The 25057-nt window shown below is 45.6% G+C and overlaps 2 protein-coding genes across 5 annotated transcripts in view; both read left to right on the forward strand.

Moving 5' to 3' along the window:
* The first annotated feature begins 13 nt into the window (after window positions 1-13).
* Window positions 14-6130, forward strand: MED20 (mediator complex subunit 20). The gene is made up of 4 exons (XM_054803506.1): window positions 14-77; window positions 226-380; window positions 1884-2137; window positions 3794-6130. The coding sequence occupies exons 1-4, from the start codon at window positions 64-66 to the stop codon at window positions 4007-4009; spliced, it is 639 nt and encodes a 212-aa protein (XP_054659481.1). The 5' UTR covers window positions 14-63; the 3' UTR covers window positions 4010-6130.
* USP49 (ubiquitin specific peptidase 49) overlaps window positions 4009-25057 on the forward strand; it is a 30663-nt gene continuing 9614 nt past the window's right edge. For 3 of the 4 annotated variants that reach the window (XR_008574131.1, XM_054803491.1, XM_054803494.1), the window contains exon 1: window positions 4009-4110. The gene's annotated coding sequence lies outside the window, so the exon portion shown is untranslated. Of the gene's footprint in view, window positions 4111-8415; window positions 8457-25057 lie in introns of those variants that run through there. The other variant, XM_054803492.1, reaches the window with a different exon arrangement.

A 25057-nucleotide genomic window follows, 5' to 3' on the forward strand; every position in this document is an offset into this window, starting at 1 on the left:
GGCGGCGCGGCGGCGCCCCGCCCCTTCCGGCGGCGCTTCCGTCCCGGCGCCGGGCGGTGCAGCATGGGGGTCACCTGGTACGGGCGGGGGGGACGCGGCCAGGGGCTCCCCGCCGGCCGGAGCCGTCCCGGGGGGTGCTGCCGCAGCGGGGAGGGAGCCGGGAGAAGCCGCCGGTCGGGCCTGGTGCGCTGCCGGCGGGTCCCTGACTCCCTCCCCCCGTTACAGCGTGGCGCAGGTGCCGGTGGCGGAGGGGAAGAGCGTGCAGCAGACGGTGGAAATCCTGACGCGGAAGCTGGAGCTGCTGGGGGCCGAGAAGCAGGGCACCTTCTGCGTGGACTGCGAGACCTACCACACCGCCGCCTCCACCATCAGCAGCCAAGGTCAGCGCCGGCCCCGAGAGCCCCGGGCCGTGTCGGGGGGGCGGGTGCTCCCAGCCGGCCCTCCTCCCGGTGCCGAGCTCCTTAACGTGGCGCCCAGCCGGCTGCTGGTGAAACCGGTGTCTGCTGTGGGTGAGGCCGCGGGGTCCGGTCCCGGGAGGGTCGCGGCCGGTGGATTTCTCACCGTGGGGAAGGAGCAGCCGTCTCGCTGCCTTCCGCACCGGAAGGTGCGTGCTGCGGGTCCCCCGCTCTCCTGCGGGAGAAGGCGCGTCCGTCCCTGGACGTGGGTCTGGGGCAGCCGGGGAAGGGCGGCGTGGGGCCGGTGCTGTGCGCTGGGGCTGCCCCGGAGCAAACGCCCGGCTGTGCTGTTGGTTTCCCCCGCTGCCTGCGTGCCCCCGCGCTGGCCTGCCTTAGCCGCCGTACCGGGTACCGTTGCTGTCGGGTTAGATTTTTCCGTGAAACTTCTTAAAACGCTGTTTCTGCCCGAGTTGCGTTTGGAGGCTGCGTTTGGCTCTGGAGAGGGCGGGCGCAAATCTCCTGGCAGCATCTGTCTGCTCTGCCCGGCTCCGAGGGCAGGCGGTGGCAGCCGCCCTGCGAGCTGGAGGGCCGGTGGAGAGGGGTGCCGGCTCCGGGGGGGGCGGTGGGGGGCAGCTCGGGGAGGGGGGGGGTTTTGAGGCGTGAGGTGACCCCGCTCTTTGCAGGGGATGTGCTCGGAGAGCCCCAGTCCTGAAAGAGCAGCTGAAAGGCCTGGCGTGGCCCGCTCACCCGGGGGGCCGCTCCCGCCTCTACCCCCTCCTGAGCGCTCGGATTTTCACTGCGTTTAAAACCGCTGGTGCAAACGTCGCGACGGTCTCTGCGGCTGCAGCGGTCAGCACTGAGCCCCTGCAGCCCCGGGGCTGCTCAGCTGCCTTCCCCAGACAGATCCATTTTCAGCTTTTTGCCGCTTCTTCTGCAGCCAGAACTTGTAAGGCCACGCGCGTGGAAAGGCTTTTTTTGACCTATGTGGATAAATGAGAATTGTTTCCAGCTTTTAAAGCGTGGTACAAGCCAGGCGCGTCCTGTCTGAACACCCTGTTTTCCAGAGCGTGTCCCAGCACATCCCCCCCGGGGGCACTAGTGGGTGGGTGGGAGGAGAGGCAAAGCCCAGCCTTCCCCCGTGACCGTGGGCAGGAGGACAGTCAGCGGATGGCCAGCCTTGTATTCGGGGTGGGAGGTGGGTGCTCTTCGCTGCCCCCCCCACCGGTCTGCTGGGGATCTCGCATCCAGCTCACCCTCTGGTATCTGAGCCTCTTGGGCTGCAGAAGATTTTTTCTTTTTTCCCTTTTAACTTTAACTTTCCCTTTTAACAATCTATTCAGTGAACGGCTAGATAACATAAAGCATGTATGAGCAGTATAAGGATTCCGGAATTGAAGCAACAAAGGGAAAAATCAGATGCTTCTTCAAAGCACATACAAGCGCAGGACTCTTGGTTTCACAGCCCAAATGCTATTTCTCTTATTTCAGGGCAGACAGGCAAGCTGATGTACGTGATGCACAACTCTGAATATCCCCTCAGCTGCTTTGCTCTCTTTGAAAACGGTCCCTGCCTCATAGCAGATGCCAACTTTGATATCCTTATGGTGAAGTTGAAAGGCTTCTTTCAAAATGCCAAGGCGAACAAGATAGAGAGCCGGGGCACCCGCTACCAGTACTGTGACTTCTTGGTGAAGGTGGGCACGGTTACAATGGGGCCCAGTGCCCGCGGGATATCTGTGGAGGTAAGAATCGCCTTTGAAGGGTATGAAATGAAACTACAGACAGGGAGATCCCATGTTGGAAGCGAGAGAAATCCCCTATCCCTCCTGCGTCTCGATTGTATTGCTCGTTGCTGGTAGTTTGGACTAGATGGCTTCACGTATGCGGCAGGCAGGGTATTTATCTCCCTTTCACAAGAAGGTTTAATTCAGGCAGGTGCTTTGGGGCTCAGCTGCAGCCTCGGAAAAGCCTGTCATCAAAGTGTCAATAAACAAAACCCTGAAGGGATGCCATCACACTAAAAAGCTGCTTAAAGTCCTGATGCGCAGCACTTCAGATTAATAAGCATACCGAGGGGGACAGAACAACCTCTTCAGCTGCTAATTCCATGCTGATTTGGGTTTTGCTTTCTTTCCGCATCTCTCGAGCAGACGATGGCAGGGCTGAGGCAGGGCCCTCCTGCTCACGTGGCGTAGAGATGGTCATCTCCTCACCAGAGAACTTTTGGCAGGTGTCAGCCCTACCCCACAGCGTGCTGACCGGGACTGGCGCACCGTGGGCTTGAAGCTTGCCATCAAACCATTTCCGTGCTCTCCGCTCGGTGCCGTGACTGCTGATCAGGCTCGAGAGCATCTGTTGCCAGCTTGGCCAGAACGCAGGTTGGGCTGAAGCAAACTTCAAAGGGAGATCCTTCAGCGTACGCGAAGGGGCGTGGGAGGATTAGGAGGGCGTTTGGGGAGGTGGTTGGGTGAGTGCAAGCGTGAGTCAAAGGCTCACGAGCCATGGACAAGCCTCAGCTGGGCTAAAAACCACCTCAGGAAAAGACAAGGAGCTGGGCTGTGCTGCTACGGGAAGGGCAAAGCAGAATAGGTCAGACCCCAGACACGTAGATATGTTGGTGCCTAACAGTCTTCAAGATAGCTGAGAATTAGATGCTTAAAAATCCTTCAGAATCAGAGCTTAAGCTTTTCTAAACAGGCAAATCCTATTATCTGATCTACAATTAATAATCATGCTGCATCTACTCAGGCAGGTGTTCTTAGCCAGCAGGATGAGGATTGAGAAATAGCTTATTTCTTCGCTGCAATAAACACAGATGTTGTAGCATCAGCGTTGCTATTGACCTGGGGTTAAACAGAAGCTTGTTTTACCCTAAACTTGAATTCAGGACCAGATTTGCCAGGCGGTCTGGCTGCTTCTGTTTTAGTTTAGTAGTTTTTTCAGGGTTAGGACCTACTCCTGATTTGGGACCAGACTCACATTTAGTAAAACATTTCAAGTCCTTAAGTCCCAAGGCTTTTTCCAGTACACTCCTGAAAGATGTCACAGCCACACAAGTCATCGACCTACCAGCACATGGGAATGAAGTTCGGTTTTGGATGGGGTAAAGTTAATGAGGCGTTTGAACCAATGTCCCAAGACCTCCACTACTGGGGATTTAATAAAAGCAACGCCCTTACAGGGTACGTTTTACCTCCCCTTCCCTTTTGAAGGGATTGCTTGCATGTTCCCAGCATGTCCTGTTCATTTATATTTGTCCATCCTTGTTATAGGCTAAATATTCTCTGATATTTTTATGAAAAGCATTCTCTAGTGAGGCAGAGAGAGAAAAGCGCATTGCCTCGTGCATGGTTATTGCCCCTGCCGTGAGCTTTCAGGGCTGTGGTTTCTGTTGCCAGGTGGAGTACTGTCCCTGCGTGATAGCCAACGACTGCTGGAGCCTGCTCATCGAGTTCATGCAGAGCTTCATGGGGAACCACACTCCCGGCATCCCGTCCGTGTTTGGCACCAAGCACGACAGCATCTACAGCCCAGCGGACACGATGGTTCAGTACATGGAGCTGTTCAACAAGATCCGCAAGCAGCAGCAGGTGCCTGTAGCGGGGATCAGATGAAAGGACTCCCTGGAGCCCGGTTTAGAGTGATTGCATCCTCTCGTCTGCCTGCCCGTCTGCATCAGGAGTTCTCCAAAAAGCGGCACTGGAAGCAGCCTGAGGTTGTTTTTTTTTTATTTTTTTCTTCTCGATCTCTTTCCCCTGTTTCAAAGCAAAGGTCTGGAACGCTATGCGTATTTCTTGTTGTCCCTCGTGGTTTTGAGTGTGTCTGGGATCAGGCCTGTGGTTCTGGTGGTTCTTTGTACAGTGCTTCGTGCAGGGGATTACTGTTCGTTGGCAGAAGGGAAAAGGAGAAATTCCAGCCAAATGCATGCAAGGGCAGAGTTTCCTTGACTGCAGACAGCTACGTGAGAGATTTTTTTAATTTTTATTTTTCTAGATATCCACGTGAAAGTGTCTTGTTATTTTTCATCAAAATAAAAAGCTGTATTTTGTGAGGAGATGGAGTCTTTCTGCACAGCCAGTGTTGTGCTGTTTTGTATTGTTTATTTACAGCTTTTGAAATTTTCTGTTGCATGGAGACAACTCTTCAGCAGAGTTTTATCTTTGATTTGATTCAAGAGCTTTATACTCCTGAAGCAAACTAATTTCCCTGTGGCAAAATCTACAGGAATTCTTGCATTCCTATTATGGGTACGTTCTTAGCTTGCCTTCATCTTTTATATCTGATGGGAGTATTAAAATCTTCTACCTCTCAGATGATACTGTTGAAGCCTCGTGATAAATAAATAAATAAGCCTGGCAGGAGCCCTCTCATGCATTGAAAGAGAATCCCAACCGCTTTATCTCATTGTTTGAAAGGTAGGTAATAAATGTCCTATCCCTGCACACCATTTCTCATTTGAGAAATCCTGGTGACTTCAGCAGATTACTGGAGTAAGGAAGGATTTGGGGAATAAGAGCCAAAAATTTTTTATAAGACTTAACGATACGGTATCACTTGAATATATTTTTTTTTAGTGGTGATTTATTTTTACAGCAGGAAAACCAGGGACATTAGATCCCTTTTGAGCTATCCGTCCCCTTGGTTTTACTTGTTCGGTATCTATCTGGCTTGTGGCTGTCATTTTTTTCTTCTCCTCCCTGCTCCACCCCCTGCTTGGTCTCAGAAAACGCGGAAACACCCTTGTTCAGCCACCAACCTTTGCGCTGAACTTCCTTTATGGTTCCCGGGAGACTGTGTGTGTAGCAGGGTTCCAGCTCTGCAGCCCATGTCCTGGACGTAAAGGACAGTTGTAGAGAATGTCTAAGGATGGTTTTAGGAGGGGAGATTTTTATGACGGACAGCGGGTTCCTTGTGAAAAAGCAGCGTGCATCTTGCTTGCGGGAAATATTGTTGGTTCCTTGCCGATACATGGGTCCTGAAGAGTCTGAAGAGCAAGTAAAACAGAAATAGATTTCTCTGAAATAGGTTCTTCCTTCTGAAGCAGTGGAGGGGGGAAAGAAGCTGGTTTGTTACTTGATTTCCTGACTGGTAGAAAACTAGTTATTTAGATATGACTTCTCTGTGATGATCATTTATACCTGTAAACCCAATTAACTGTTAGAGTGCCTAGAGCTTTTAGTGCGGGCTCTTAATAAATTTAATCAGCACTGGGTCCAGAAAGATCTGGTTAATGAGCCATAATAAATGGCATAATGTACCATAAGTGTGTTACAAATTCCAACATGCTGAATATATGGAATTTTTGCAACTCTTAGCTCAAGTTCATGACATGTGCACTGACTTCAGTGGGACTATTAATTTTCAGTAAGAATCTGACCTGCGTTTCACGTAGTTAAGCGTGGCTGGGAAAACTTGGGAAAACTAACTGTAGCCTTTGTAGGGATAGTTATTTCTGTCCTGTTTCCCATTTTAAGTCTTAAGGTTAAAAAAAAAAACAAACCAACACAAAAAACAAACCCCAAACCTTTTAATGATCAGATTAGTCATGCTGAATGTTCCTAATGCTTTATTAATTCCCAAAAGATGTGTTCTGTAACCAGAGATGTCAGAACTCTGGTCACATGTCTTAAAAACATAAAATGTGTGCGGGAATCTCTGGGGACTTCTGTGCTCTTATTAATACATTGTACTGTTCCTAGAGTAATAAAATGGGACCCCTTGAGCTACATTCTGCCTTCAATTACACCATTACAGCCATTGACGTCAGTAGGTTTCCACGTGTGTAAGGATGGGTAGGATTTAGCCCTTTACGTCTTAGCAAAAAAGTCTATTGCTGTAACTGCGTTCTGTGAACAAGGGGATCAGCTGCCCCACACGAGGGGCTGCTGTTACTCTGGGGCTTTTTACTCTCTTGATGGACAAAATTACTGTTTTTCAATCTTAATAGCTGCAGTAATCCTCCTCATTCTGCCCCCCTCCCCCTGCCCCAGCATCAATGTGGCAGGTTAACGTGGCTTCGAACATGCTAGTCTGCATCTTAACAAGTCTTCAGGGGGCATTCAATTGTGTTACATTAATGGATTGAGCCAGTGTAATTGAAAACCACCCTAATTTTGCCTGTCAAGGCATGGTCTGGAAGGTTGTTTTCCTGTTGCTCCCCGGTGTTTTCTCAGAGATTGCAAGCTCTAGAAGGAGAGGGTGGCCAAGCTCTAGTCCTGTACCACTGTGGATCCTTTTTTCTGCTTCTGCACCTCTCAAAATCACTGGCAGGGTGGTTGTTTTCCGTGAGTTGAAGCCTGACTTAGAGGGGACTGGGTATCTTGGGAATGTGGGTCTCACCCTTGCATGGTTATAGCTTCCCTCTCCTAGCTGGGTGATGTTTCCAGGGTCACCAATGCTTCAGTGGCAGAGAGAGAGTCCAAGTCTCGCTGCCACCCTGGGGATACTGCAGGCTTTTGTTCTGTTTTGTGCTGTGGCATTTTTTATGAGGAAGTACTTACATAGCAGCTGCACCCTGCTAAGCTTTACAAAGAGAGTGAGGACGTAAGGGCCTTGTTAATCTTCAGTTTTAATTCTTAGCAGACATTACAGACTGAAGGCTCATTGCAGTGGGGAGCTGTTGAAGAGTCGAGAGGTGTGTGACTGTGGATTTCGGTGTTATGGGTTCAAAACAGACCAGGCACTGGTCAAAAATGGAAGGTGTAGAGAAAGGACAACAAAGTGGAATTTGTGGGAGGGCTGGCTGGTGAAGGAGCTCACAAGGAGACCACAAGGCTGTGGAGTGTCTTTGTGCATGGCAGAAGAAAGCAGGCTCCCCACCTGTCGCAGTAAATTGCAGGGCTTTGTCTCAAAACTTACTGGGAGAAGATGGAAGTGGGGGGAATACACTTTGTCCCTGTGCAAAGGAATTGTGTCTGTGAAGCTGCTGACCTGTGCTTCATGTCATCAGTGCTGCACGATCCATGACTGCTTGCTTGCAGCGTTGCCCCGGCTCAGTGCTGCCCAGAGAGCAAGACTCACCGCTCCCTGGCAGGTCCCCGACGGTACGTCCTGCAGGCTGCAGAAACACTGAGTTGTCCCAGTGGGTACCAATGGCATGGCTGTCCGTTGCTGCGGACAGGCTTCTCCCCGGGCCTCAGTGCTGACGTCCCTTTGTCTCTGACAAAACGTGTTTCCATCCCCTCCTGGCTCCTGCACTGTGGTGACGAGCGTGTGACCTAGGGGCCTTCGAGTGACCTCTGGCAATGGCCAGTATGGCTCGCGGGCCCTTTTCTGTCTGCAGTCAGTGCTGTCTGCGGCCCTGTGGGGTGCCCACCCCCGTCACCTCAGGGTCCCTGTCACCTCAGGGCCCCTGTGGGGTGCTCACCCCCATCACCTCAGGTCCCTGTCACCTCAGGGCCCCTGTGGGGTGCTCACCCCTGTCACCTCAGGTCCCCGTCACCTCAGGGCCCCTGTGGGGTGCTCACCTCTGTCACCTCAGGTCCCCGTCACCTCAGGGCCCCTGTGGGGTATTTCCCACCCCACACAGCCACTTCAGGGGCCCCGCGGGAACGCGCCACCTCCCGCGCTGCCCCTTTAAGAGTCTCTTTGTCTCCGAAACATCCTTATTTACCCTCCTGTGACTCAACCGAACTTCAGCTTGGGATTCACAAAGCCCGGTACGTCACCGTCCGGGGCCGGGCCCGGGCAGTCCCCGCCTCTCGGCGCTGCCCTCTCGCTACTCGACCGTAAGCCATTGAAGAGCTCTCCCTAGCGGCTACGCAGAGCTCGTAAGCTCCGCCAGAACTCTTTCTGCCGCGACGTAGACTGCGCAAACGACGTCCGTCGGTGCGCCAGCCGCGCCGTTACCGCCAGGCTCCTCTCTACGGAATTGGCGTAAGCAGCGGCGCTGAACAGGGAGCGGGGCGAGGGGGAGGGCAAGAACGCTGTGTGGCGTGCTCTCCAGCCAACGGCGAGGCGGGGCGGGGCGCGGCGGGCGGCCAATGGGCGGGGAGAGGGCGTGGCCGACGGCGGTTGGGGTGTCTCGCGCTGGGTGACAGCTCGCGCGTGCTGATGATGGCGGTAAATAAAGGGGCCGTTGGGGGGGGGCGGAGGCCGCGACCCCCCCTGAGGGCGGAGGGGGGGGCGAGGAGGGAGCTGGGGGGGGGGTGGCACCCCGCCGTGAGGAGGGGGCTGAGGGGTCCTTGGTGTTTCCCCCCCCCTCCCCGAAAGGCCCCCCCCTCCGCTGCGGTTGGGGGGTGCAGGGGGGGCTGAGGCAGACCCCGTTCCCCCCCCTGGCCCCGGCGCTGCCGCCTTTGTCTGCGGGCGGGAGCCCCGCGCCGGCCTCGGCGGCTCCGCAACTTTCCCTTTGTTGAGGCGCGGGGGCAGCGGGAGCTCCCCCCCCCCCCCCCCCGCCCCTTCCCTCACCCCCCACCGGGACCGGCCCCTCCCGGCGGGGCCCTCACCGGGGGCTCTACCGGCCCCCGCCGGCCGCGGGGGGGGTTGGACACAGCGCCGGGGGTCGCGTCCCGCCGCGGGTGGGTGTGTGGGTGCCGCGGGTCGTGGCCTTGCTGCTGGCGGGGAGGGGGAGAGCGCCTCAAAAAACTGCCCCGTTAACCTCCATGCTGTTCTCGGGCGGGGGGGGGGGTGGAGGGGGGAGAGGGCACGAAAATGGAGAAAATCGGTGCGGATTCGTATTTATTTAAAAAAAAAAAAAAGCTGTGGGTTTTGTGTCTTCCCCACCCACCGCAAAGGTGAACAGCACAAGTTAATAACGGGGGGGCTGGGGGCATCTTGGGTTTAGGTGTCCCCATGGCGAGCGTCTGCCCCGGGGAGCAAAGCAGGCTTTAAAATCCCGTTTTAAACATAATTTGAAGCAGAGGGGGTGGCAGCAATTTATATCCTCTCCCGCGAATGCTCAGATAACCAAAGAAAATAACTGCTTATGCGCGTGAGCCCCTACAAACAGGAGTCAATTTTAGAAAAGCTGCTAATTTTAGGAAACGTGCCTGCTAATTGTGTTACGTGCAGTTGTACGTAGGAAGAAGCAGGATCTGTGTGTCAAAACAGCTCCTGATCTCCAGGTACAGTCAGCGGGAGAATATTGACAGACGTGATGAAAACACCCGGTTATTTTGAAATATAGAATGGGGGGGGAAAAAAGCATCTTTACTTTTCAGAGCTACACTTGTACTTCTAATGAGGGAAAGATGCTGCGAGCTCTTGAAGTCGCTGAGCTCGTCTCGTGTGAAATATTGCAAAATTTGGTCCTTTTATATACTGCTGCTTCAAAAAAGGTGCTTGCTGGAACCTGAGGAGCGTGCGGTGAAAGATGCGATAGGCGCTGCTGATTGCTTAGCCCAGGCAAAACTCTTAATTGACTTCAGCGGGAGCTTCTCCTGAAGTAGTATCAATCGTTCTCGTGCGAAGGCGAGGCAAAAAGTAGGGACCAGATTAAAAGGGATGATAGGGAGGTGGGACTGGAAGCAAAAATAAGGTGTCGGGGAGGGGGAGGAAGGGAGCTGTTGGTGGAGACGAGATCTGAACTGCTGCTCGAGAAAAGGAAACGCGCGGCTGGGGTGTGAGAGCGAGGACAGGAGAAAGCTGCGGGAGCCGGGAGGATGGGAGCAGGTAAATCGGTGGAATTGAAAATATAAAAACTCTGTGTGTGTGTGAACGCAGTGGATTAAACTTGCCCTCGGATTAAACGAGCGTCAGTCCAGCAGAAGTGGTTGGAGTTGCACCCTGTCTACAGCCGGCAGTAAACGCAGCGCTGGGGTTTGCGCTGAATTTCTGCTGCGCTGCCTTTGGCAGCTACGCTTGGGGGTTGCTGTTGTTTTACAGTCGTCAAATGAGTTGGTGTGATGTTAAAAAAAAAAAAAAACGAAAGAAAAAGGAGAGGGCAACAAAAGCATTTGCTGTTGTTTTTAATTGCTTTGAAAATATTCTAGGTGCAAATATTTGAAAATTATGTGCCAAACGTGAGCAGCATTTGATGTCTCTGAGCTGGGTGTGCTTTCAAACACGAGGCTGCAAACGGTAAACGCTTGTTTATTTTTCCCCTAATCATTCTTCCTATTAATGTGAGCTGACTTCAAGTGAAAAGGGCGTTTTGAAGTTGGCAGCTTTTCAGGTCTGGAATAGTTCTTGGTCTTGTGCAAGTTCTGTTTGTTACAAAGAATTTTGCTTATTCAGGAGCAGGGCTTAACAACAGTCACATATGCAACGGTTTATAGACTGTTACAGCTAGTAAGTCAAAATTGGGGATTTATTTAGCTGTTGTGTGTCCAAAGATCGTTAGTAAAGAATCTGTCACCGCAGTTCCTGCGGAGATTCAGATTGCATGTGGTACAAAGCCCTGTGGTTGACAAGACATGCTGGAGGCCTGTAAGAATGGAGAAATTGTGAATAAGCCTCATGTGCTGCGGCTTGCAAAATGAAACAGCACTTGGTCTGGTTAGTATTTGGATTGGTAAAGTCGAAGGGAACAGCAAAGCATCTATCTTTTGTGCGTTGTGCTGTTAATCACGGGAATACTGCTGATGGAGGAGAAAAAAAAAAAAGGAGCACGTTTGGCTTGGTGTATCGCCTCTCTGCTTCTGGGTGTGAAAGCCTCGAGTGCAGTTTCTTGCTGCAGTGGATTCCTTGCGACTAATCGTAATGCTTCGCTTGGTGTTTGCGTGGTTGCAGCTCTCTGTCCACATCAGACAGACATTGCAGGTTGTTTTCTTCAGTGCTGGAACACTACTTGATAATGGTTGGTTTTTTTCTTTTAAAGTAGCTATTGTTTTGTCTCAGTGCCTAAGAAGGAGAGACAAGAAGCACTTTCTCTAGTGGCAAAGGTGATATAAATTCCTGAATAGTCTTTTAAGATCCTGTTTTTATTGGCCTTTTTTCTTTCGTTAGCTATTTTTATACTGAAATTTCTTAGAACTTCTGCTGGGACTTGTAAAGTGAAATTTAGTGTTTTCTCAGCCCTTAGAAGATGTTAGTGGATAGATCTGGAATAGCTAACAAATGGAAATACTATGAAATTCAGCTTCTGTCTTACAAGGTACGTGTGAATTCTTTCACATGGTGCATTTTTCGCTTTGGGGAAGTGCAAAAGGGTTTCTGAAGTTGACTTCAGCTCTGAGTCAAAACAAAACTAAGGTTTTTGCTTTAAAATCATTCGTTAGAAATGCATAGAGAGATATTAAGATAAGTTGTTTGAAAACTTTGCCTGTCACTGGGTGCAGCAATTCAGATCGAATGGGGGAACGGGAAGGTGGGGTAGCTCTAGCGACAGCTCTGAAAGACCCCCCCAATCCTTTATTTTCTGCAGGAATACTCTCCAGCAGATGAGAGCCACTGGGAGTTTCTCACTTTGTTTAACAACCTTTGTGGTTTTCATCTTGCATATTTCATGAAGGGTTGGTTTTGTTGTGTTTTGTGTTGGTTTTGGTTTTTTTTTTTTTCCTTTGGGGAATGAAACCTTGGGAGATGTTCTTGTCTCAGCAGCCTATTGTTAATTGCTCTGTGTATAAACACTTCACCTTGCCTAAACACTTAACCACAATGAACAGGCTGTTGAGTTGATGCTGGTACGTTGTATAGAAAAAAGCCCCCCCCCCCAATGTCAGTGAATGGAAGACCATCCTCGTTAGCATGAAACCCTTAACGAATCATTGCTCTGGAGTGTACTAAGCAAATTCAACAAATTGTTTAACAGAAACCGCTACCATTTCAAAATCTGATTTATAGATCGGAACGTCTCAGTTGTTTCTTCATATCTCTGTGTATACCAACGCTAATGCTCTTCACTTTTGTTTTTATTAGACTTTAGATCAAAGATGGCTCAGGCGAGGCTGTTAAGTCGTATGTGGCTTGCGAGCCATTGAATTACAGCCCCAGCATGCAGGCTTCATCACGTAACTGGCAGCAGAGCCACGGAGCAGCTATAACACGCCACTGAAACAAAAAAGATTAAAGTGGGAGTGAGGGGAGAGAAGGTAAAAATGGACACGGAGATTCTGTCCTTTGCCAGTGTCGTAGGGAAATAATTTCTAAGTGGTTTAAAGCTAGTTGTTTGTGTGTAATTCAGATCATAGTGTATTGAGGAAAATGCAAATTAAAATGCACGCTCTATTACGCTGCATTCTGCTGGTTTTGAAGGGAAAAAAAACCTCTTTACTTTTTGCTACAGTGTTAGGAAGTGAGTCAGTATCTTTAGTGGACTTAAGGTAGGTAGAAAAAAATAAACTTGTCCGCTTCATGCTAAGTGTTGTTAATTAGCTTTTTGCTTCTAAGATGGTAACGAGTGCACATTAACTATTACACCTCCGATACATTACAAAGATTAGTATGCAATCTCTCCGAAAATGCCAAACTTGTTGGGGTGTACCTTGAGATATTTTTTTTTAAAGAAGGCTCACTAGAAAAGTTCCTTTAATTAGGTAAATTTAATGTAATTCACCTAAAAGTCTGTCCTTTTAAGATCTTTACTGAGAAAGTAGAGGAAAAATATAGGCAGCTATTTGAAAAATAGAAGCTTTTTTCAGTACACCCTCGTTCCTCCCCACGGTGCGCACACTCTCTCTCTTGTCTCACTGCCTTGGCCATGTAATTCGGCTGCATTTTCAAATGAAGACAGAAAACTGGAATACGCGGATCTGACAGCTGCAAGTTAGTATGAGTGCATTCAAAATATATCCTATGTTACATGTCAGTCTTGACAAATGTACTCTTAAAAAAAAAATCCTGACTAAGGAGATGCTTTTTCAATGTTTTGTAACTTTGCTAACTGAAATGCAAGAGGGTGCTTTAGCCAAAGCAAAAACCACATGCTCAAGACACAGGAATCCCTACAGAAGGTTGGAATTACTAAATAACATGCTTCATCTCCGTCTTTAAAAGAAAATAATAGTTTGATCTATTATAGTATACCTCAGCGTGTAGTATATATCCTGAAAACTTTAACACTTTAACACTCAACCTCTAACCAAGCGTACTGAAAAAGAAACGTGGGTTTTTTTTTTCCCCCCTCTGGGTGAAGCCAGTGGTGGTTTTGAAAGAACCATTTTAATGGAGAAAAGCTTTAGTGCATTTTTGCTCTTTTCAGGCTTTTCAGTCAAACCATGGAAGATCAAGTCAAGAGTTATGGGCCACAGCTGTGTTCCTCCATTGAGACCTTCTATAGGACATCAGCTGAGCTGATTAAGGAATGGTGACCACAGCTCCGTTCCCTTATTCACTCTGAAAGGCAAATCCGTCCACTTGATTGAGAAGCATTGCCTTGCAACCATATTTTCCCATTCACTTTCAGTGGGCGGCTTAGATTTGATTAAGAAATACTGTCCTATAATTACATTCTGTCCCTCTCTCTCATGCTATGAAAAGCCTCTGAAGACAATTCAAGGTTTTGAACTTTAAATAAAAACGGTGCGGAAGGAGGGTCTTTGCAGCCTGGCTAGGTGGGTATGCAGATGAAGTGATAAGTAGCTTTTAGCTTGAAATACTAAAAGAGTGTCCTAAGAAGGGCAGTCAGTGCTGGCTTGTGTTTCTGTACTGCTGCGGCTTTGTTCCCCGCTTTCCTGGAAGGGATCGGTGTCTCTGAGCCTGACTCTGTTCCAATAAATTTGTGACAAATGAGCTTTCCTTTTACTCAAACAGCAAAACTGTATTTTATATTAAATCCTTTCTTTCTTTCACTGTGATGGGACCCGGTTTGTCTCTTGCCTGGTGCTGAAGCTAACTTTACCCACTAATTTTAGATAGTTTAGAATTTCACATTACGTTGTATATTAAATGCGTTCCAGCTGACTAACAAGTGCCTTGTGTATTAAGAAAATGATAGAGATTTGTGGCTGACTTCTAGCTAGAACATTATCTGCATAAATATTGAACTGTAGTCCATCAGAACAAATAATTTTTCACACACTAAACTTTAGCAAATACAGTTTGGCATGAATACCTCCCCTCCCGCCCCTGTGGATTTGTGTAACTCAGTCAAACGAGGAGCTAATGTCTCTTTTGACTAATTGGGGTTTGCATTTCTGTTCACTGTGGGGTTTTTATACATGACAGTAGTTGGTGGGTTTTCTGAGGGAGAGATCTAAGGAGTGATTTAAACAGACTGTATGTCTAGATATTTGTGCGTGTGCGTGTATCTATAGATGTGTTGCTAGAACTGGACAACACAGTCTGCTTTTGGATGCTTAGGGCTTTTCCAATCATTAACAAACAGTGAAAACTGATATGTTCTAATTTGGAGACTGCAGCTGGCTTAGTATGAGCCAGAGGGGTACTTAAAGATGAATTAACCAAAACTGGGATTGTGTGTTACTTAAAAAGAAAAACTCATCGTCTGATGGGGCTGCAGATTGGCGGTTGGCTGCTTGGGCTGGGAAACCAAGGAGATGTGCAGTCTGCGGCTGGCGGGGTGCGACTAAGCTGTGTAATTTCAGCATTGTGCTCTTGGAGGAGTGATGCCTCCAGCTCTTCCATCCAGTGACCTTCCTTAGTAGTTACAAGGTGGTTTTATTTTTGCTTCTTAGGGGAAACTTTTTCTCTCCTCATTGTCCCATCCATACCTCCTCTCATGGAAACATAGAAGACAAAAGCAATGAATTAAGGCAGCTCGTTGAACCAGGCTGGCTCCATTTTCATTAGATGGAGAGAGCGATGGCTAAATATCTCCATCCTCTGCCAAGATACAAAAGTATAGGGAAAGACTGCTCCTCGCTTTCCTTACTAATGCTGCCAAAGGGACTGTCAGGAGGAGGAGGACGTAGAAAGGATGACTTTAGATACCTGCTTGGTGCTGCCTTCTACGTTACTTTGTTGGCATATAGTGAAACCGTTTGCTGACGGCATGGAAATTTTAGGTGGCATATTTGGCATATTTCATATAAAAACAAGCCACGCTTAAATGTATGCTCGATGTCCTCAGTAGAGAGGAGTCGTTAGCTGGTTGCTGTATGGGAGAGCATCACTGCCTGCCTGTAGAACCGGTCGTGTCTCCTGTAGCTGGGGGAACGTAACGGGAACAGAAGTGCCACGCTGGGTACGGAGGAGCAGGTTGGTCTGGATAGCTGGTTCTCTCCAAGGAGAGCAACGGGGGGGTTTATGTGCCTAAAAACCACATAAAAATGAAAAACATGTTTTAATTTTAAGGACAAGTATTCTAGACTTAGAATAGTATTAATTACTCTGCAAAAATACATGTAAAACTCTGCTGTTCTTTCTTTTTTTTTTTTTTTTTCAAAATCAGCTAACTGTTTATTCACTGGAGTTGTGAGAAAAAGCCCTTAGCTTGGATTTAACAATGTTTAATCATTCTTTCAAAAATACAAAGGAGGTACTAAAAGCTGTTCAGCTAAGCTTTAAAGAACTAATAGCTATAACTCAGATTCAAAAGTGATTTAGTTCCAGAGGTAAGTCTATAATCCTACCAGTCGTGAGTTAATCTGTCATCAGACTAAGACTAGAAGCAAATCTATTTAACTAAGAATAGTTAATTCACCTGAATGAGAGCAAGGATGAAGATCCTTCTCACAAGAGTTAGTTTATTCTGAGAAAATGTAATAGTCATGATAGAGAGTGAAAATAGCGAGTGGTTGAAAAATCCTGCGTTGAAATTTGCACTGCTCTTTTTGTGAACTTTTCAGGGTGGTTCAGAACCATGGCTGCCCGACCGTTCTGGGGGAATTGGGGAAATGAGGCAGTCAATAAGGAAGACAATATTGTGTTTATTATAAAATTGGAAGGTTTTAGGAAGAGCTTTTTGAGGCAGCAGATTGTGACATCAAAACCAAATTCACCTCTCCCTCTTTTCTGGTCCTGTTGTCGTTTCATCTCAAGACAAATTGATGTGATGAACTCTAACCTCTTAGTAAGATAATTTATTAAAATAACAGATGCTGTAGAATCGGGCCTGAGTTGATCTTCAATTCTTAAAGAAGATTAACAACCTGATATTTTGCAAATCAGGTTCCCGTTTCCTACCTCATTCTGTTATGTCGATGTGTTGTGGTGAGGACAAAGGCACTACTCGGATATTGCCTGTAATTTATAGAAAAGGATTTCAGCCAGAACAGGATTCTTAATATGCAAATTAGGAATAATTCCATCAGGAAGTTGGGGGAAAAAAAGGTGCATTTGAGCAAGGGAAATTGTTCCTTATGTACCAGAAAACAGAGGCTCAGACCTCGTGTGTCAGCTGGCAGGCTGGATGTAGGAAAGGTCGAGACTGAAAACGCACTTCTTCATTTCGTTAATGGCACTTCGCATCTCCTTTTGCACGCCTAGGAAGAGGAGGATTTGCTGTATAGATTTTTTTTTCCCAAGCGCAAAACAGGCACATCAGTTGATCAGAGCAAGAGGATGTGTAAATCTCTCTGTCTAATTCTTTGTTGACAAGAAAACAGAGAAGACCTTGGTCGAGCCCAGTGGTCCAAGTGAAGGCTGGGTCAGATCATTTGCTGCTTCTAGAGCTGAGGACGCGGCAGCGCCCTCCCGTACAGGGATGTGGGCATGCTTATGGATGCTATATGTATAAACACTGTTCAGCATCTTGGGTTGTTGTCTGATTTTTGTTGGTTAGACAAATAAAAAACCAGAAGTCCTTGGTGCATTTGAATAAATTGGTCACTCTGATTTACTCCATTTACCAGTTAACAGCATTTATTAAAGGCCATAGAAAATTTTCTACACTGTTCTGTGTCGCTCGCCTGGGGTTTTAAAAGACCTAATAGTAGTTGATTGGCAAGTGAAGGAAGAGAAAATGATGGAGAGGTGTGTCGAAACCCTTCGGTATTTTCGTCTTGTTGTAATCTCTGTTCCTCAAACGCATCGAAGGCACCTTTCCTGCCTAAAGCGTAGCAAAATGTGACTGTTGAATACGGTACTTATATTTAATACTATTTCCCTATTCATTATGGCTGTGAAGATAATAAGCCCCAGCCTGCTGGGGTTGTCTTGTTCTTTATTGCTTCAGTAGATGGCACTGACATGTTCATTTGACTGATTGCTTTATGTGTTGTATCAGCTGTGATGTTGTTTTAGATTAGTTAATAGTCTGTCTAAGATTTTGCCAAGATGAATATGAATTAAAATGGGGGAGGAAGAACAGCAGAGGACTACCCATAACTTACCAAGTATTCACTCTCTGGTATAATCCGTCTTTGTGTCTGTCACAAAGAGATTCTCGAAGAGGCTGTTAGTCTGCTGCTGAATACCAGGGCTGTTAAATTGATCTCTGCTGCAGCCGTCAGTTCTGTGTGCGTGAGCAGCAGCGAGAGGATTCTCTGATGTGCCGGAGCTAGAAAACTTCACCTCGTACCTGTGCAATGAAGGGCTTTGGGTTCGGTTTGTTTTATTCAAATTGCCTGTCTTTTGATACCAAAGTAATCAGGTTTTGCAAATGATGGGGGGAATGGAGCAAGGTACTGTAGGTCAAAACGCAACTGGTTCTGACGTTGCTAATGAAGCTCTTTGCCAGCAGTGGAAAGTTATGTTTAATTTTGTTGATGTTATTGTGAAGGTGGATGGAAACTGAGTAGAATTTTCCCTATCAAAGTTTGAGTGTGTGGGTTTTAATATTTTTAATGTGTAATGTCTGAACCTCAACTCTGAATGTATTGTTTACGTGACAATTGGTGATAAATAAATGGGATATACACTGAAGGTAAAAAATACTGTTTAAAGAGCGTGGCCGAAAGAAATAATGCTTTTTGCATTCTGAAAAAAATGTAGCTTTTTGGCTGTGCTGTGGTAAGCCATGATTAAAAGGAATAATAAGGTAAAGTATGGGGGACATTAAGAGAATGGCCTGCTTTGTTAGGCCACGTTTAAATATAACATGGCTTGTTTTGTTTAATTTGTACCTTGTTAATTAAACTGCCTTGTTTACTTGTGCACAGGTCCTGACCCGTGAATACGTAAGCACATACTCTGTCCATTTGAGCAGTCTCACTAAACTTGAATGCTTGCTTAATTGGGCAGTCGTAAGCGTGAAAGGAAGCAAAAAGACATCAGTTTTGGTATGGATCCCAACAGTTTGGGGATGGTGGGGCATAAAAAACTGAATTTCCAAAATTGAGGTAGCTCTCTTGGAGTCAGTGCCACTAATTTTGCATCTGTCAAAGTTCAGTTTGTCTGCTCAGGCAGAGAGGTTTCTCGGGAGCGATGTTCGGGGGGGGGCAAACATGTAGAAAACTTGAAGGCGCTACCCTCTGATGTCGTCAGAACTATGGACATGGAATTCATTGGGAATTCATGAATTCTATAAAGCTGGTTGCTTGACTCATAAAGTGAAATGATTACTTTATATTGGGCAGTTAGCATCTACTTTCAGACTGTTCTAATGCAAACCATTTTTTCATGTTTGATTCTGATCAAATTGTATGTATTGCTTCAGGCTTCTGCAGATGTAAGTACCAGTGGAATTACTTGCGTTGACTCTTTCCCTTTTGGACTGGTTCACTAGGACTAGAGGAAATACTGTGAATTGTTTTAATGTAAGGCGAGTCCCTCTTTTATACAGTATATCCATATCGTGTTTCCCAGCTTATTAACACTTCAAAAAGCCAAAGCAAAAATAAAACCTCAGAAGCCTATGAAAAGAAAGGAGAGGGGGGGGATTTTATGTGTTGCAATAAATGAAAAAACATTAACTTCCAGAAAGCCATGAACTAAGAAGTATATAGCATTTTAATAATGCTTTTTAACATTCAGGTCCATTATATAGTAAGTTCCCACATTTTCAGGGAACTGTAGGGTATGTCTCTTTTTTTGTTTGTTTTATGGTGATCCTAAAGAATAAATAGTATTGGTTGTATTACATATTGAAAAGTTATTCTTAAAGCTAAGTCCAAAAGGTGAAAATTGAAAATACAGGTAGCTGGGGGCTTTACCTGAGGTTTTAGTCACTTATTTTTATTCATCTCTCACCCTACACAAGAAACAGCATGAGTTTAGTTTAATAAGAATATTCATATTTCATCTTTAAAACAGTTTATATTTTAAAAACTTTCAAGTTTAAACTCGTATGACTGGGGAATTTGAATGGCAGTATAAATAATAGAATAGCTAGTTTCTAAGGAGTAATAAAATGCTTTGTGAACTGAAGAAATTCACCTTCTCATTGCCTTTCTGTGATTATTTTCAAACCATGAACTGCCAGATCCGTTCCTAGTGAACACTGGACTGTCTCTAGTTTAAGAGGATCTTCATCGGGAAGGAATGTGGATAGAAGACACATGCACATTTGCAACTATTTGTTCGTCTGTATAAAGTATGAATTATTGCTCTTTGAGGATGCAGGCAATGTGAAGTCTTTTGTTTTAGTCATAAATTTATTCTAACCAAACAAAAGGATTTCAGTGTTTTTTCTAACTACTTAGACTTTGCCAGCAAGCCTTTCTTTTAAAGAGAGTGTATATCTGCAGAAAGGTTGTTTTGGGTAGCGTAGCTAAATCAGTTCACTAAGGACAATAAACGTGACGGCAAAAAAAGCAAAATAAGTTTATTTTATCTGTTCCAGGCATTGACTAGCCTGGAATGGGGACTGGGGAACATTTTACTTCCTTTTCATTCTCGATCAGTATAGGTGACTTAACAGCACATTTCAGTTTACATGAGGCCTTAGATTTAAGTATGCCAGTCATATTTAAAACAGTCTCATAGACATTAAAACTTTTTTCTAAAGTACTCAGAATTCCAGAGTTTTAGGAAAAAGGGAAGTTTTTTCATCCTTGCTTCTTCCCTGTGGCTCCATTCCCTGGGCACTGAATTTGAATTCACACAGCTTTAGCAATTTCATTGACTTGGTGGTTGGATTGTTAACAGATAGTACCTGGAAATGGTGGGCTTTGGTTTTTGTTTTTATATAATATCTGCTACTTGTAGCTGTCTGGTGTGTGGCAGGTTTTCTGTCCGGTGCATTGTGGTATTGGGATCTTAACGTCTCTGATTTGGAAAATTTGGGATGTTTACATCTGTTGGCTGATGCAAAACATGAAGCAAATGCTTATCTTCTCTCAGTTGTCCCCCTAAATCTGTGTGAACTTCACAGGGAGGATGACCAATTTTTGCAGGTGAGTTGGTGTTAGGGACAAATTGGAGCCCCTTGAAGCTTTGTTCTTCTTGCTATGGGGTATGAAGTGTTTGAAGCTAATAGTACTTAATACATCATAGTGTCTGTGCTTTTCATTGTACTCTAAAATCAGATACGGACCAATATCCGCCAGCTTTAGCTTCCCACGGTGATTCAGGGAATGAAGTCCTGCAGAAGTTGTGTTTACTCCCACCGAGGATGCCAGTACAGGAAATAGGATTTTCTCAGTCCTCATGCTTTTGAGTGCTTTGGGGGTTCTTGGTTTTGGTTTGTTTTGTTGGGGTTTTTTTGCCATGACTGAATGTTTCTTTGAAAACTGATTCCTGAGGTTCCAGGTTTGAGCCTAGAGCAATTTTTTCCAGCACAGTGTGAGCCCCCAGAAACAGTTTAACATTGACATAGTTATAATTAACTTAAAGGAGTTAATAAAACAGAACTCGCTGTGGAAGTTGGCAGGAAAGTCACATTTTTGTCAAGCTCCCTTGTGATTATAGCTTCAGAGTTGAACAGTGTGGTGGGGTGGGGGGGTGTCTTCCAGCTCCTGTACGGAATGACCGAGAGCAGCTGAAGTCCTTTGAGCTTGTCATGACTCCTGTAGGACATCAGCCATCTCCCAGGCACGCTCGGGTGGGATGTTTCAGAATTTGGTAAACTTTGGGTTGAGGTGGAGGATTTCTGTGTTTCAGGGCTCTGGCAGGGTGAGGAGGTTGATGCTCGAGGAGTGGGCTGGCCAGGAGGGAGGTGGGACCAGTGACCACTTTTGCTGTCACAGCTCAAGTCTCCTGTCTGTCTGAAATTGTGGTTTCTCATGTATTCACAGTAGCTATTTAATTCATTGCTTTGCTTGTCTTTTCAAAGAAACGCTGAATCCTGAATCATCTGTAACTCTTCCTCATGCATTTTCCTTTTTTTTTTTCTTTCCTTTTTCTTTGTCAGCTGTGTTAATTTGCCTGTAACTAACTTAATAACATGTCATCCTGGATAGAGAGAATCCAGGAATTGTAGGATATAAAGCTGACAGTTTTCAAGAAAATATGCTTTCAGAAGAATTGAAAAAATCTCTAGGGCTGTTGTTACTCTTTGGAGATGCAATTTGAAAGTCTAAAACCAGCAGGGTTCGAACTAGAGGAGTAAAGGGAGAAACCCATTCCTGCCTGGGCAAGCTGATGGCTCTTCAGAGAAGGGGAAGCAAAAAGAGCTTCTTGCATGTTTTCCTGGGTGTTTTCCTTGCTCTGGTTACTGAGTGAGTCGTTCTGGACCGCACAGTGACTTTGTAAGGACAGAGGATACCCACTCAGGTGATGTGGTGACAATCATTCGTTCGTGCAGCAATTCCTTTTCTCTAATAGAATATCAATTACGAGAGTTTTTCTGTTTGAAAAAGTCCCATTGCTGGTGGCTTCGAGAAGCAAATCCAGGATTTTGCTGTGAGTACGTACACGGACGGCTCTTGCTAGCAGAGGAACATGAATGTCTTGAGCAGGAAGTTTTTTTCACCATCTTCCGTGCAGCTCAGATTACATGTTTTCATTAGACATCTGGTTGAATAATTGGTTTCTCACAAATGGGTAGGTTAAAATAGTCGGAGGAATAAAGTTTTTGAGTAGTTGTATGCAATTTTTAGCTATATATTCTCTCTGATATCTCCCTCTTTGCATTTTTGAGTATTTGCAGCAGGCTTGAAATTGTACTCTAGAGTTGCACGTAAAAAAATGTTTAGTGGGGGGAAGACGGGAAGATGCCTGTTTCTTTGCATCCAAGATTCTGAAACCTATTTGATCAAATACAGTATATTTGTGTAGGGTATGTAGTTTTGATGGAAACCAAGAATATCTAAGGATTACTTTTTTCCTACGGTGTTTTTCTGAAAAAATGAGGTGGGAAAAAAAAAAAGGCAAACGTGTTTTATTTAATGCGGTACCAATTCCCGATGGACTGGTGAAATGCTGCTGTGTTTCACTTTTGTCACTCCCGGGAGAGGGGTGAATGAATGAAAGAATCATTCAGTCTGAGCTTCCCACCTGTCCTTAAAGATGATTTCCAGGCTGCAGCTAAAGGAGTTTGTATCAGTATTGAAGACTCTTATTTGTTCTGGAATCAACTCTTGGACAAATGAGAGAGGCATCTAGTTTCCAAGGCTAAACATCTAGCACCTTTCCTGATCCCTAAACTTTTCTTTTTGCTTTGTGCACATGTATTTAGAAAAAAGAAAGTAGCTAGTGTCAACAGATCTGTACAGATGTCTTTAATCAGTTTCCAAATGTGTAACAATGGTACAAAGAAACATAATAAAGTCATGTGGTTTATTTTAACACTCTTTTAGGGTCAAGAGCCAAATTGTTTCTGCTGTGTTTGGTTCTTGAAGCTGTTACAGGATCTTGCCATATGTTTTTCCAGGATTATGAGCCATGCAAGAAAAGAAAGTAGGGTTTGACCCAGTGTTTAAATACTAGAAGTGATTGGCAAGGTGAGAATTTTTCAAATTGTCTCTAGAACACTACTGGCTAAACTAATGTCCTTATTTTCCTTTTATTTCCTTATTTTATTTCAACTTTAACTCATCTTGAGTTGTATTGCAATGCAGCTCCACACTTCTGGTACCTCTTCTCCATGCAGAGCAATTAAGTTGTTCCTCCTCACCTCTTTTCCTTCCCCCACCCCTTAGCTGGAAAAAAAAAAAAGAGAGATCAAAGTAGGTGAGAAGGGATGAGTTTATAGATATTTCTTAAAATGAGATCTACCTTGATGGAAAAAAATTGTAAAACCAAGAACTAAACCTGATACACTATAACTGCAAAGAGCAGAGCTCTGTTTGTTTCCGAGACCTTAAAATGTAAGGTGTTAATTCCCTGTCATTAAACTCTGGTGTTGCTCATGGCTTGTCCTATGCTGTCACATCAACCACAGAAATTTGTGTTCAGTTGTTGCAGTGTCTTAAATAGCTCCAGCCCTGTAATCTTTGCAAGGTTTGTTTTTCCCCTTGTGCAACTGTTTACAGGTTCTGACTCATCTTTGTGTTTTCCTTTAATCATAGCTTTGTAATTTCTCCTGTTGATGTGTTCTTTTTATTCTTGCTAGTATGTTGTGGCAAGCTATTTGTTTACCTATGTAAAAGAGAGGAACAAATTTTGTTCTTAGTGGTGTGCATGTCTTTCAATGACTTATTTAGCAGCCTGTTTGATAGCAAGGCTGAACCTGCAGATGCTCCAGCTACCTGTAGTAAACTGCACAACGCGAGAGCCAATTTTAATTTTTTTTTTTTTTTTCATGGAAGGGGTCAAAAATGCGAGTCGGTAATGGGTGTCCTTAACGTGCAGAAGAAATCCTTTAGCATGGTGCATGGCAGAAGCTCTGCTCGCGCAGCAGCCAGGTGCATGGAAAGCAAACCCACTGCGCGGTCGTGAGCAATGCAGATGCTCCGGCAGGCTGGCTGTGCAGGCAGCCTGCTCTGCCTTCCCGGCTTTGACACGAAAACCACACCAATGAAAAGCAGATCTTGTATGAGGAAGTTGAAAAGACATATCATTGAAGTGGTTTGGGTTAAATAAACACAGTTTATTTCTAACTTGCAGAGCAGCCGAGTGTATGTGGTATTAGGACTTGGATTTGCAAGGGAAGTATCTGTAGATACCTAAAGAGAAACAGGTGGGGAACATCACGGGCAGTATCAAAGATGCTTTTGTGCTGAGAATTACTGAATTGAGGTGTAACAAAGCTGCTTTGTTAACTGACCAACGTTGTTAAAATCTCTTTCCTTTTTCAAACAGGAAATCTTGCTGGCCTGCACAGGAAAAGCAAAAGCAGTTGACAAAAAGCTTGTAATTTATATACTGACAGCCTACTTCATTGTTAAACATGATTCTTTAATGCACTGTATCTGGTGTGTGATTGATTTCCTTGTAGCCTGTTACCCAGCTGAAACTAGCAACATATCAGCATTGTTTCTTTTTTCTGGGAAATTGAGGATAAATTCAGTGCTCTTTCAAAATATTGTGTCCTGAGACCTTGCAGAGCTGGTGAGCGACTGCGCTTGGCGGCTGTTTAATCAGTCTCTAGAAAATTGTGTTTATAAGGCCCGTTTTTTGTTGCACCGTAGAAATCTCAGCTTATGCTGTTGAGCCTCAAGGGTTAAATTCCCAACACTGTCGCATATGGCAGTGAGCAGAATCACAGATGTTGATGATACAACATAATTAGTATTCTTTTATGTAAATGAAGGCTGTCAATGTTACCATAGTGTCTATACTCTTTCAAGCCGGAATCTATGCCACTTGGTCTCACCAAGGCTAGACGGGATTATTCCACAATTTTCTATCAAAACCTGAGCAGAAAAATAAAGAAGAAAGAGGGGAAGAAAAGGTCAGGGAGGAAGGTGAGAGGAAGGTGGGAAGGGATGTTTCCAAGTTGGGAGAAGGAGACCAAATTGTCCTTTGTTTGGTGTAGGATTTCCAAAAGTGTCTTGCCGGGTCCTAGGGTTTGCGAGTGGATGAACGCAGCCCACAGGAGAAGTCTAGCAGATTTTTGAACCATTTTAAATAAACGGCTAAAAAGGTTATTTAGACACCGCAGAACCATTCTGTGGAGAGGA

This window comes from Grus americana, chromosome 25 (assembly GCF_028858705.1).
Source record: "Grus americana isolate bGruAme1 chromosome 25, bGruAme1.mat, whole genome shotgun sequence".
Taxonomy (NCBI): domain Eukaryota; kingdom Metazoa; phylum Chordata; class Aves; order Gruiformes; family Gruidae; genus Grus; species Grus americana.